The 14,256-nt window shown below is 42.8% G+C and overlaps 1 protein-coding gene across 1 annotated transcript; it reads left to right on the forward strand.

Annotated features, from left to right (window-relative positions):
- Positions 1-64: 64 nt before the first annotated feature.
- HDAC3 (histone deacetylase 3) lies at positions 65-13,624 on the forward strand. The gene is made up of 10 exons (XM_008569459.1): positions 65-125; positions 232-314; positions 1,613-1,690; positions 7,163-7,201; positions 7,365-7,429; positions 8,665-8,754; positions 8,880-8,938; positions 9,191-9,270; positions 9,556-9,713; positions 12,968-13,624. The coding sequence occupies exons 1-10, from the start codon at positions 71-73 to the stop codon at positions 13,035-13,037; spliced, it is 777 nt and encodes a 258-aa protein (XP_008567681.1). The 5' UTR covers positions 65-70; the 3' UTR covers positions 13,038-13,624.
- Positions 13,625-14,256: the final 632 nt, after the last annotated feature.

A 14,256-nucleotide genomic window follows, 5' to 3' on the forward strand; every position in this document is an offset into this window, starting at 1 on the left:
GTGCTTGCGCAGCACGTACGGCCGGGGGTGGGGCTGGCGGCGGGAGGCGCGGACCTGCTGCCGCTGCGCTATGGCCAAGACTGTGGCCTATTTCTACGACCCCGACGTGGGCAACTTCCACTACGGTGAGGGAACAGGGTTATGTGCGAGGGGTTGAGACGCGGAGGTTTCGAGGCAGGGGCTGCAACTCCAGGGGTGGGAACTGACGAATTCTCTTCTCCCCACCCCCAGGGGCTGGGCACCCTATGAAGCCCCATCGCTTGGCATTGACCCATAGCCTGGTCCTGCACTACGGTCTCTATAAGAAAATGATCGTGAGTCCTGCCGCCTCTGCCAGGGATTGCGGATGGGGGCGAGCTGCGGCCTTAGGATTAGGAGGATTGGAGTGAATGCACCAAGTGCGACCCGCCCCTAGAATAGGGGGGAGCTAGGTAGAAGACCCCAGGAGTACCCCTTAAATGCATAGTGTTGGGGGTGGGGTCCTCTTACTTAACGGGAGTTACTTTTTCACCTTAGGCTAGCCACCCTTTGACCTCAGGCGGACCAGCCCTTGGCTTAGGGTTAGGGTGGTGTGGGGCTGATTTGAAGACAGAAGGTGTGCAGCTTAGGGTGTGGTCAGTGCTGTGGCTTCAGGGATTGGGGCGCATGGATCCCTATATCTGGGTGTGAGTTTACCCTCAGTTTCCACCCCTTCTCTGCCACCTCTCTCTACCTCCAAGGAGCTTAAAGCTCCTGGAACGACTGTGCAGCCCTTCGTTTAAATGAGTATGCATGTGTGGAAGAGAGGAGGAGATGTCCTGGATTTTCTCTTTTCAACCTAGAATACCTCTGTGTGGTTCTGCTTAATGGATACCCAGTCCTCCATCTCCCAGACATGTACATGCTGTCTGTCCCCAGCTTGGAATTTATAGCTTTGATATGGGATAATAACTGTTAAGCCCAGCCCTTATGCACTGCAAGGGGAAGTAGATAACAGTATGAATGAACGTTCACTGCTTGTGTGAGGCACACTCAAGTAGATTGGTCATAGAAAAGACAGGCGATGTTAGTGTAGGAATCTATGAATCTCTTGAGACCATTTGTATGTACTTGTGTGTATTTTCTGGGAGAAGGAAAGCTCTTCTTACCCAGTTTTCAAAGAGAAATGTGAACCTTCCCTCCCCTCAGATAATAAATCTTTGGTTTAGTGTCTCGGATTTTAATTAGAAGGTTGTCATATATCCCATATATTTGACTCCAGAATTAAGAACCCAGAGAAGAGAGAGGGCAGAATCAGAGCCCAGGGAAGGAGATGAGTATGGAGAGAATCAGGAATCGGAGATCCAGGGAACAGGAGAGGTGGATCAGGGCTCAAGGTTGAGAAGGTAGGAGAGGCTGGGCTGGAGGTGGAAAGGAGAAGTAGTGGTCTTTAGGGAGCTTGATCATAACCCACCTAAACAGATTCTCTCTTCTTCACTGACCTTTGTCTTACAGAACAACAAGGATTAGGGGGTGGGGGAGATTGCTGTGTATGGTTTTGGACAGTCTCTAGAGCTGGGTTTAGTGTGGGTGGTCTCGGCTCCTTCAGTGGGGCTGACCCTGCCTGGGCTCATTTTTCTGTCTCCATTCCGAGGTCTTCAAGCCATACCAGGCCTCTCAGCATGACATGTGCCGCTTCCACTCCGAGGATTATATTGACTTCCTGCAGAGAGTCAGCCCCACCAATATGCAAGGCTTCACCAAGAGCCTTAATGCCTTCAACGTGGGCGATGACTGGTGAGGAAGGACTGGGACTTTTGATGTCAAGCACTTTGATGCTAGGCCTTTCAGTGAGGTCTGTGGCAGCAATGGGGAGATATGAAGGGGGACCTACTTGTCAGTAAATCATCACTCACTCATTTGTTTGTTCAATGAATATTTATTGGCCATTTATTCTAGGCCAGGCCCTGTGCTAAATGCTGGGGATGCAGTGATGAACAACAACAACATTTTAATATTGTACTAAGTCCTATGATGGAGAGGTACATGATAGACTATGAGAGTGTGTACTTGGGAGAATTATATAGCTTGGGGGTCATTGGTCAGTGGAGCCTTCCTAGGGGAAGTATTGAAGGTTGAACTGAGATTTGAAAAAAGAGTAGTAAGTACATAGGTGAAAGGTGACTGGAGGGTGAGGGGAGGAATGTAGTGGGCAGTAGGGACAACATGTGCTAATGGTCTGTTCTAGGATAGAGTACAACTCATTTGAGGTACAGAAAAATGTCAAGAACAGAATATGAAGAGAAGAGTGATCTGAATTGAGGCTAAAGAGATAGGCAGGGCCTTTTAAAAGTAAACAGCTCTATTATTAATAGGGGTTTTTATCCCTACAGTAGAAGGAAGTCATTAAAATGGTTTTGTTTTTTTTTTCCTTTTTGTCTTTTTTACTGACCGGTAACGGGATCGCAACCCTCGGTGTTGCGCCCGCACCGCGCTCAGCCAGTGAGCGGGAACCGGTCTCCACATGGGATCCGAACCCTCGGCGGGAGCACCACTGCACTCCCAAGCGGCGCACTCTCCAGTGCACCACTGGGCCGGCCCATTAAAATGGTTTTTTAAAAAATATTTTTTGGGTTTTCTTTGGTGGCTGGCCATATGGAGATCAGAATCCTTGACTTTGATGTTATAACACCACCCTCTAACCAACTGCGCTAACAGGCCAGCTCCATCAAAGTGTTTTAAAAAGCAAGGGAGTGATTGTACATTGAGCTTGTATCAAATGTAGAATACTCAAGGTTAAGTCCTGTGGAAAAGGGAGTAGACAGCAAAGATAAGCCAAGATCCTTGTTTATATTCTAGTATACATCCATGAAAAAATAATAACAGCTACCATCTACTAAGTTCTATTTATTTTTATTTTTAAACTTTTTATCAGGAAAAATGTCAAACTTTTCTGAAAGTAGAGTAGTATAGTGAACCACCATATATCTATCACCTAGCTTCAACACTTACGAGCAAATGGCCAATCTTACTTCATCTGTACCCTGTCATGTTAGATAGATTACTTTAAAGTAAATCCTATGTCACATTCCTTTATCCATAAATATTTTATGTATCTCTAAATGACACTTTCAAAAAAACACACACACAATATCATTATCACACTGAGAAATAGACAGTAATTCCTTAATATCATCAAATATGCAATCAGTATTCAAATTTTTCCAGTTGTCTCATACTTTTTTTTTGTAGTTAGTTTATTTAAATCAGGATCTAAACAAAGTCCACACACTGTATTTGGTTGAATGTCTTTGAAGAGTTTAATCTGGAGCTTTTCCCTCTCTTCCTTGAATTTATTTCTTGAAGAAACCAGGTGTTGATCCCGTAGAGTTTCCTAAGAGAGTTACCACTTACTGAGTGCTTTTTCTGCTTGATATTATGCCGAGGGTCGGTGGTACATCATTTATTCTCATATAACCCCTGAGACATGATAGTCCTTTTCCTGGTGTTATACATAAGTAAACTGAGGTTTGGGGAGATTTAGGTAACTGAGCTGGAGTCACATAACTGGTTAGTGGAGGTGGCAGGATTCAGATCCAGAACCCATGTTTGTAAAACACTTCGCTAATCTGTTTCCCTGAAAGATCCTGACGACAGAAGCTGCCAGGACTGGAGGATAAAAGCCAACTCCTTAGGCTGGCATTAAATTTCTTTCCGATCTTATCCCCACACCTCAGCTGCATGGAATGCCTTCCTGGAATGCCCTTCGTTCTTCATTCAACTTTTTAAAGCATTCTAGGCCTTTATACCACCTCCATGAAGTGTATCTTGACTACACAAGCCCACAGAGCTCTGTCCTGTACACACTGTGGCCATTTGGTGTTGTTATATGCTGTCTTAGGAGGTTTCTTGTTTTTTTTTTTTTTTTTGGTTACTGTTCCTGCTGCTATTTTTGAGTTTACTTTGTAGAGCTGGGAATGCAGAGTCAGTCCTTAGGCCACAGCTGGGGCCCTAAAGATGCTCTTTGTGTGGTTAGAGAATACTACCTTGGGTCCTTTTGTGCAGCATTCGTCAACCTTAAGCTACAGTTGTGCTTATCTGTGTTTCAGATGAGAATCAGGGATTTTCCTTCCCTTTTTTTCCCTTTTAATTAATTTCTGATTGTTTTCAAAGTAATCTAATATAAATAGCTGAATCATACTACAAGGGTTAGGGCAGACCTATCCTTCCCAACCCTAAATCTCTCTCCCAGTGGCAGCCACTTTCAGCTCCTTTACCTGTTTCTTCTGGTATTTATCTTTGGATTTCAAAATAATATTAATCTGCTACTGCTGCTGCTAATCTGTAATACTTAGGTAATACCTACCATGTGCTAGGTACTATTCTAAATGCTTTATAGCCATTAGCTCATTTACTCTCAACAATCCCTATCAAGTAGGGTCTATTGTCTCTATTTTATAGATGAGGACAATTAGGCACAGAAAGGTTAAACAGTTTGCCCACCCTCATATTCATTAGTAGGTGTTAAAGAGCTAGGATTTGTTTTTATTTATTTACTTTTTTATTGAAACATAATTGATTGTACATATCTGTGGGTACTACATTGAATTGAATATCAGTACTGGTATGCAGTATGTGGTGTTCAAATCAGGATGATTAGTATATTAAACATTACACAATGTAATCATTTTTTGTGGCCTTTACCAATTTCTTGCTAACTCCTCTTCCCCCTCTCCCTTTCCCACCTCTGATAACCAGTTCTGTTCTCTCCTTTTGAAAGTTCAATGCGTTATTGTGATCATTGTATCTTTCTTTTTTTAAAAATTTGTTTATTTTTTTTTTTAGCTCCCACTTATGAGTGAGGACACGTGGTATTTCTCTTTCTGTGCCTGGCTTATTTCACTTAACATAATTTTCTTTAAGTTCGTCCATGTTGCTGCAAGTGGCAGAATTTTCATTCTTTTTTATGGCAGATTGGTATTCTTTTGAGTATATATATATCACGTTTTCCTTATCCAGTCATCCGTCGATGGTCATTTAGGTTGGTTCCAACTCTTAGCAATTGTAAACAGAACTGTGATAAACATGAGAGTTCAGGTGTCCTCTTGACATGATGCTTTCCATTCCTTTGGGTATATACCTAGCAGTAGGATTGCTGGATAGTATGGCAGTTCTATCTGTAGTTGTTTGAGGAACCTCCGTACTGTTTTCTATAAAACACTAATTTATGGTCCCACCAACAGTGAAGGAGGGTTCCCCTTTCTCTGCATCCTCACCAGCATTTGTTATGCAAAGAGTCAGGATTTGAACCTAGGTAGGCTAGCTCCAGAATCTGGGCTCATAATCATGCTACCCTACTGTATTGTCTCTTACTGTTATTTCTTCCTTTATTAGTTTTAGGCATTATCTATTAAGCTCTTAGTATGGGATAGTCTTCTCCTACCATCATTCTGGCTTCCCCTCCCCTCCCAGCTTCACAATATAGTTATATCACAATTTTTTAATAAACCAGTATTTTATGTTTACATTATTATCACTATGAAAAAATCACTTACTATTGAGCCAAATCATTTACTTTGATTTACTCTATTTTCTTGTACAACTTTTTGTTTTTCCCTGGAGCTGAAAATTGCATTAATTTTTTCACTTGCTTAGTTTTCTAGGTATCAATCACTAATACTTTCCAAATCTCTTGAGAAAGTATAAAACTCCCTACAATTCTGTTTTTCATATGGTCAAATATATCAGCTGCACTATTTCTTGGAGACCTAAAACTAGGAATTTTTTAAGCCTTTCCTTTCTTTAAAGTCAGGATTATGAAGGTATAATTTGTGTACAGTAAAATTCACCTTTTTTAGCTGTAACAGTTCTGAGAGTTTCGATAGAATGTATCAAGGTATAGAATATTTCTGTAACCCCACAAAGGTCCCTCATACCTTTTTGTAGTCAATCCGTTTTCTCCACCTTAGCTCCAGGCAACTATTGATTAAATGTTTGTCCTTATATTTTACCTTTCCCAGAATGTTATGTAGATGGAGTCATACAGTAATATAGCCTTTTGTGTCTGTCTTCAAGCCTCTTCTTTTTATAAAGAATCGTAATAACTTCGTATAGCATACATTATACGAAGTTATACGAGCTCACATGTCCCCTCCTCAGAGAAGCCTTTCCCGACCACTCTAGTTACTGTAATCACCTCCTTCCCCATTACTCTGTCACCTCACCCTGTTTGTTTCTCTCAGAGCACTCACCGCTATTTGTATTTATTGTGTTTTTTTTGTTTTGTTTACTGTCTGCCCACACACCAAGAATATAAGCTTGTTGGGATTTCATTTCTAGTTACTGTAATCACCTCCTTCCCCATTACTCTGTCACCTCACCCTGTTTGTTTCTCTCAGAGCACTCACCACTATTTGTATTTATTGTGTTTTTTTTTGTTTTGTTTACTGTCTGCCCACACACCAAGAATATAAGCTTGTTGGGATTTCATTAATTCTGTTCACTACTATATCCCCAATGCTTAGTACACAGCTTGGCTCACAGTAGACCCTCAAAAAAATGTTTGTTGAATGAATACAAGCTGCAAGAGACTTAGTGGGTCTAGAGAGTCTGTGGTGGAGCTACGCAGATGGAGTGAGAGGTCCTCAGAGTTCAGGTTGAGGTTGAAGCAGCTGGGCTGTGGGTGCTTTCCGGGCATGGCTACCACCACCCATTTTCCTATAGGTGACATGTATGAAGTCGGAGCAGAGAGTGGCCGCTACTACTGTCTCAATGTGCCCCTGCGGGATGGCATTGATGACCAGAGTAAGTGCTGATGTCTTCTTCCTGTTCACTGTGCCCCTTCTTTCTCTCCGTCAATTAATTTCTTCTGCCTGGTATTGTCTACTGTTGGGCCAGGTGTCCTTAAGGGTGAATGGCCTTCATAGGGACCACGAACCCTCTGGAAATTATATGCAACATATCATGTATATGTTCATTTTTCTGGGAAAAGAGTAGTTAGCTTTCATTAGTCACTCATAACATTCTAGGACCCCCTCAAGAACCAATGGTTTGGTTCCTTGGGTTGCCCCTTTCCTGGGCTACATGCTCTCTCAACCCCCTTTTTCCTTTTGTTCCCTGTCTCCCCATCCCATTGGGGTGTCAGGTGCCCATCTTTGGCCCTCTCTCAGGTTACAAGCACCTTTTCCAGCCGGTTATCAACCAGGTGGTGGACTTCTACCAACCCACGTGCATTGTGCTTCAGGTAATATTGTCGGTATCTCCTCAGGAGTGCTCTGTCTGGGCTTGGGGGAAGAGAGCAAGGAAGAGGAGTTTCCCTAGTTTGGTGGGGGAAGGGAAGAGAAGGACATTTGTGATGTTCTGATCAGTTTTCTCACTGCAGCTGCCTGGGGGTTTGTTTTTTGCAGTGTGGAGCTGACTCTCTGGGCTGTGATCGACTGGGCTGCTTCAACCTCAGTATCCGAGGACATGGGTGAGACTTGCCCTTCTTCCTCTTCCCCAGGTTTTCAAGTGGCCTTGGGCCTTAATTCATGGAGTGGGGGTAGATGGGGAATGAGCCTCACCTCTTCTTAGGAATCAAAAATTGCTACAAATTGTACTTGAACTAGAAAAGTCACCTTGAACAGGGTTCCCTAAATGGTCATTCATTTACAGTAGGTTTTTATTAAGTACCTATTATATTCTAGGTATTGTACTAAGTGATGGAAATGTAATGGGGAAACTCCCAGGGAGTTTATATAGTTTAGTGTAGAAAACAGACAAAAAATAAGTAAGCAAATGAGATAAGTAGATTGTTGTAAATCCTATGAAGGAAAAAAATAGAAAGCTGAGACACAGGATAACAGTGGGGGACCTACTTTAGACAGCATGATTTGGAAAGGGTTTTCTGAGGAGGTGAAATTTGAGCTGTGACCTGGAGGCTAAGAAGGAGTGAGCCATAAGAGGAGCAGAGAGCAGCCTGTCCCATGCAGTGAGAAGGACACATGAAAGCCTCTGAGGCAGGAAACAGCTGAGGTAGTGGAAGAAATGAAAGAAAACCAGTGAGGCCAGAATGCAGGGAGCAAGCTAGAGGTAGTTTGAGGTAAGGTCTGAGAAGTTGGCTGTGGAAAGATTGCACGGAGCCTTTAGACCCTGGTAAAGAGATTAAATTCTATTCCAGAGATGATGGGAAACGATTGAAGGATTTTAAGTAGGGAAGTGACATGATCCAACTCATGTTTTAAAGTGACTTTTCTGACTGCTGAATGGAGAAAGGTTTGGGGTAGGGGTACGGGGGACAGGGGTAGAAGTGGGAAGGCTAGTTAGGGAGCCACTGGCATTGTCTAGGTAGGAGATGTGGTGCCAAGACTGAGGTGGGGGAGGTGGTGATGGAGAGAAGTAGAAGGTTTGCAGTATGTTTTGAAGGCTAGAACTGACAGAACTTGCTGTGCATTGATGAGAGTAGTTGATTAACAGATGGGGTACCAGAGAGGGTATTGAGTAAGACAGAGGTGGGGGGGGTGCTTTATTTTAAAATTTTTATTGAGATGCAACATATATATAATGAAGTACACAAATCTTAAGGGTATAACTCAATAAGTTTCACTACCTAGATCAAGATATAGAACATTTGTAGTCCCCTTATGTCCTTTTCCAGGCAATAACTAGATGTCTGTACTTTGGCTTTTGATAACTTCCTCCACCTATTCTTCTGGTTCCTTTTAACAGGGAATGTGTCGAATATGTCAAGAGCTTCAATATCCCTCTACTAGTGCTGGGTGGTGGTGGCTATACTGTCCGAAATGTTGCCCGCTGCTGGTGAGCACCCTCCCTGATTTCCTCCTTCCTCCCTGTCCATTGTGAGCTAGGGGCTCCCTGAGATATGGCCAGGTGGGCCCTTCAGCCCACTTGGTCAGCCCACTTGCTCTGCTGGTTGGTTTCAGGACATATGAGACATCGCTGCTGGTAGAAGAGGCCATTAGTGAGGAGCTTCCCTATAGTGGTAAGGACCACCCCACGACACCCCCACAACAGGAAGGTCATTCTTACCAGACCACAGAATGACCTGGTTTAAAGACAGATAGGAAATTTTACATTCTCAGAGCTCTGCAGACTAATGCCCTAGGCTCAGAGCAGGGAGAAGATTGGGCTTGTTATATAGGGGGTCTGGGTGGGAAGGAGAGATTGGGAAGTCTTGGGACCTGCCTTTCTTGGTCTGTGCCATATTTTCTCCTAATCCCCTCTTCTCCCCAAGAGTATTTTGAGTACTTTGCCCCGGACTTCACACTCCATCCAGATGTTAGCACCCGCATCGAGAATCAGAACTCACGTCAGGTTAGTAGCTTGGAGAAGAGCACAAGGGTTGGGGAGCCCAGGAGAAGTCCAGGATATTGGAAGTAGGAGAAACCAAAGAGAAGAAAGTTCTGAGCCATCACCATCACTGTTATTAGCTAGGAGGCAGTCAGGATTGGGGGGTAGGGACAGTTACCAGTTGGGGGACCTGAACTAGAAATGCCACTGAGATTAAAACCAGGACAGTAGGGGTAGAAGGCAGCTAGAAGGGTGGATGCCCTGGGAATCACTGGGAGCTGCTCACTCTTATTCTTTATCTCCAACCAGTATCTGGACCAGATCCGCCAGACAATCTTCGAAAACCTGAAGATGTTGAACCATGCGCCTAGTGTCCAGATTCATGATGTGCCTGCAGACCTCCTGACCTATGACAGGACTGATGAAGCTGATGCAGAGGAGAGGGGTCCTGAGGAGAACTACAGCAGGTCTGGGGGAAGGGACTTGAGAGCAGGGGGTTCCAGCAGGCTTACTGGGGAGGCTTAAGAGGGAACAAGTAAATTGGAAGGCATAAGCTTAATTGTCCCTGGCTTACCACCTTTGTTCTGCTACCATTTCCCCTCTTTTTTTTTTTTTACAGTTTTTAATGATAAAAGTATTACATACTTACTGCAAATATTTTAAACAGCACCAAAAATGTTAAGTTTGCTTTCATACAATCCCAGACACATTCCATAGAAGTAACCGCTCTTAATATGTAGTTTCATTTGTATCTTTTTAGATAGACTTTTTTCTGTATAAGTATACTGTTCTACATGCAGATATAAACACATATACACTCATTTGCAGAATTTGTTGTTTGTGTGTTTTTTTGTTAATATAAGTAGGATCATTCTGTACATGCTTGTTGCTGTACAACTTACAGCTGGTGGTTGTTCCTTTTTTTTTTTATTTTTTAAGAAGACAATGTATCTTTCCATGTGAGTGTATATATATATATACATCTGCTCCGGTATTTTATCAGCTATAGAATATTCCATTGTGTGGATGTAGCATAATTTCAGTAGCTACCATTGATTGATATATTATTTCCCATTTTTTGGCTATTTCAGTAATAAAGAATGTGGCAGTGAACCCCCTTACATACACATCTTTGCATGCTTGTTTGAGTGGGTTAGATTCCTAGAATTGTTGCCACTAGGTCAAAGGCTGTGTGCACTAAAGTTTTTTATATTTGCTGCCAAATTGCCTTCCAAAAAGTTATTAGCAGTTTACATTCTTGCCAGTTTTTACTCAGTCCTTCCAGGTCTTGAGCTGGACTGCCCGCGTACTGCTCTCTAAGGCCCTTTGATTTCTTTGCCCTTTAATTTTTTCAGGTGGGATGATTGTATTGTGGTTATGTTTATTTATTTATTTATAAGTCTTTGTCTTTGTGAAATACATACTAAAATATTTATAGATGGAATGAATTAGGGGGAAAAAAGACTAGGATCAAATTTTTTTTAAATCCCAAAACAAGCTTTTCTGAAATATGAAGGGAAAAGACAACAGAACCCTATTTATTTATAAGTCTTTGTCTTTGTGAAATACATACTAAAATATTTATAGATGGAATGAATTAGGGGGAAAAAAGACTAGGATCGAATTTTTTTTAAATCCCAAAACAAGCTTTTCTGAAATATGAAGGGAAAAGACAACAGAACCCAGAAGTGCAGAAACAGATGCACCTAATGGAGAACAGATTTGCTTATGTGACTGAGGGATAACCATAGCTGGACACTTGCAGGACACCCAGTCCTGCTCCCACGCAGTGTTAGAGGTTTGAGCTGGCTCTGCTGCAGTCTGATGGACTTCTCAGTCCCTTCCAGAATCTGTTTCTCTCTTTTAGTATTCAGGCCTCTTTATCTCTTCTCTGGACCTAGGGTTTACTGCTCTGACCCTTGGGACCTCTCCAACTCCCTTTCTCCCTCTCACACTCTCTCCTGGATGAGGAAATATCTGAACATCTGGCCTCAGGGTTTCCTTTTTGACTCATCATCTAACCTTCTTAACGTCTCCAAGTCTTTGAGGCTTGACTTCTGGAAATTGATTTTCATTGTCTGATTTGGTTTGGTAAAATCTGTTTTTAAGTTCTTCCTTTTGTCTAAGTTCTTCCTTTTGTCAAAGTTTGGCTTTTTCATTTATAATTCCATACTGGCAGCTGGGCCTACCCTCTGCATTATACCACCTTTCAACAGCCAGAAGAAGCATCAGGCCTCTTCCTGTTCCTGAGCCCTACCTCGCTATCAGACCACCCACTGAGTTTCTGTTCTTCTTTGATGTCTGTAGCTCCAGCTTGCATATGCTATAATTCCATACTGGCGTCTGGGCCTACTCTCTGCATTATACCACCTTTCAACAGCCAGAAGAAGCATCAGGCCTCTTCCTGTTCCTGAGCCCTACCTCACTATCAGACCACCCACTGAGTTTCTGTTCTTCTTTGATGTCTGTAGCTCCAGCTTGCATATTCGCTATCAGACCACCCACTGAGTTTCTGTTCTTCTTTGATGTCTGTAGCTCCAGCTTGCATATGACTTGCAGGGTAGTAATGATAAGAATTACCACTTTTTCTGGGTTTGCTAAGCACCATACTCAGTAGTAAGTACTTTATATTACAACATATATATCATCATTCTATTGTAATCAGACAACCCTGATGGCTCTTATCCTCAAATAACAGGGGAGGAATCTAAGGCTCCGATAGGTTATGTAACTTTTCTAAGGTCATACAGCTAGTTAAATATTGAGGTTGGGATTTAAACCTGAGTCTCTGATGCCACACTTTGTGCCCTTAAAATTTGATTTTCCCCACCAAGCGGATAGAGCCTTTCCTGGCTTAGTTCCTCAGCTTCTCTTTGATGGCTTTCTCAATTCTATCATTCCAGAGAATATTTTTTCAAAGAGAAAGAAATCAGTATTGAGTACCTGTTGGGCCCTATGTTGCTTTCACATCTCTTCTCTCACTATAGGTTTGTAATATCATGTCAACACTCCTCTGCTTAAACTCTCCTTTCCGTTGCATGTAGAAGAAAATTCAGATTTCTGACCATGGCTTAAAAAGGCCCTGCATGCTAGCCCTTATCTGCATCCCTGATCTCATCTCTAACTACTCTCTTCCGTGCACACTACTCCCAGCCATCCTGGTTTTCTTGATCTTACTGGACTATATCAGTCTACTTTCACCTCATGACCTCTGTACTTGGTTTTCTTGCAGCTTGGAATGATCTTCCTGAAATCTTTGCCTGGCTACCTTCTTCTCAGACTTCAGGTCTTATGTTCTTAGAACAACCTTCCCTAATAATTCTGTCTGAAATTTCACCCTTTTCCTCCCATCACTCTTAGTGAAGTCACTTTATCTCATTTTATTCATAGCACTCTTCACTATCTGAAATTATCATATTTATTCACTTTGTTAGCTATTGTCAGTCTCATTTATTAGATCAGCTTTTTGAGGATAGACAGAAACCTTGTCTGGTTTATTCTCTACCGTATTGCTATGGCTTATGACAGTTTCTGGTACAGAGTAGTCCCTTAATAAATGTTTATTGAATACATGAATGGATGAATTAATAGCAATCAGTCTCTACCAACAAGAGGAGATGAATGGTTCCCTGACAGAGGGATCCCTGAGAAATGAGGGTGCTGGGAGAAGATTGGAAGTTGGAGAATGGGATCCTGACCTCTCTCTACCCTTGCTTTGCAGGCCAGAGGCACCCAATGAGTTCTATGATGGAGACCATGACAATGACAAGGAAAGCGATGTGGAGATTTAAGAGCAGCTTGGGTTGCTGTGTCCCAAAGAATTCCTTTTCACCTCTTGGTTGAGCAGGAGGGAAAAGGTGTGGTTCCCCCAGTCTTGGACTGGTCACCTCCAGGGCTTTTACTAACTCTGGGGAAGAGTTTGGAGACCACTTCTGGTTCTAGAACCATCTACCGCCTTTTGCTCTCTTTTCCAAGGCCTGACCATGGTACCTATTAGGGATGAGATGAGAATAAGGATATCTGTTTCTGGGACAATATGGGCAGTGGACCCTAGAGGTCAGTCCCCAGCCCCTCTGGCCCCTTTTTTCTTTCTGCTTCCCTCCAACCCAGAGATTTTTAGGGGTAAAGAGGTAGACAGGACTGAAATTGCCTCTGACTTCCTCCTCTCCTGGGTTCCCCTACTGCAGGCCTTGCTTCAGGGCAGGTGAAGCATGAGGGATTTGGGGAGGTCCTGGCTCCCTAACATCTTAATCCCAGATGATGGAAAGTGTGGTTATGAGGGCAGGGGGAGGATGTGAAAATGTCCTGTTCTAACTTTTGGCTTTCTGTCCATTTTACCACTGTTTTTATTCAATAAACCAAGTTGGTATTTTTTGTACCTTTTGCCTTTTTAGGGCTATTAATTCTTGCTAGTTTCCTATGTATGAAGGGAGAGAGAAATGGGGGTGATGATTATATATAATATAAATCATAGTTAACATTCATTCAGCAGTTATCTTATGTTAGGTCCTGTGTATGTAATTCTGCATGGATTATTTTATATATAGGGAGTTAATTGAGCATTCTGGTTAAAAGTTAGACAGACCTGGTCAGATTGATAGCTTAAGAGAGGGAGTAGATGACTTCAGGTTTCTGAACTTGGGTGTGTGGAATCATGATGCTTGTTAGTGAAGAAGCACTGAGATAGAACATGTCAAGTGTTTAGCATAGTGCCTGACATAAGAACTTGCTCACTGGGCCGGCCCGGTGGCGCACTGCTACAGTGCGCCGCTTGGGAAGCGTGGCGGCGCTCCCGCCGAGGGTTCGGATCCCACATACAGACCGGCTGCTCACTGGCTGAGCGAGGAGCGGGGGCAACACCGAGGGTTGCGATCCCGTTGCCGGTCCTGGTCCGGTACGGGCGCGACACTGAGGGTTGCGATCCGTTGCCGGTCACGAAAAAAAACAAAAAAACAAAAAAAAAAAAAAAAAAAAAAAAAAAGAACTTGCTCACTAACTTTATGTGAAGAA

This window comes from Galeopterus variegatus, unplaced genomic scaffold, assembly GCF_000696425.1.
Source record: "Galeopterus variegatus unplaced genomic scaffold, G_variegatus-3.0.2 Scaffold502, whole genome shotgun sequence".
NCBI classification, from domain to species: Eukaryota; Metazoa; Chordata; class Mammalia; order Dermoptera; family Cynocephalidae; genus Galeopterus; species Galeopterus variegatus.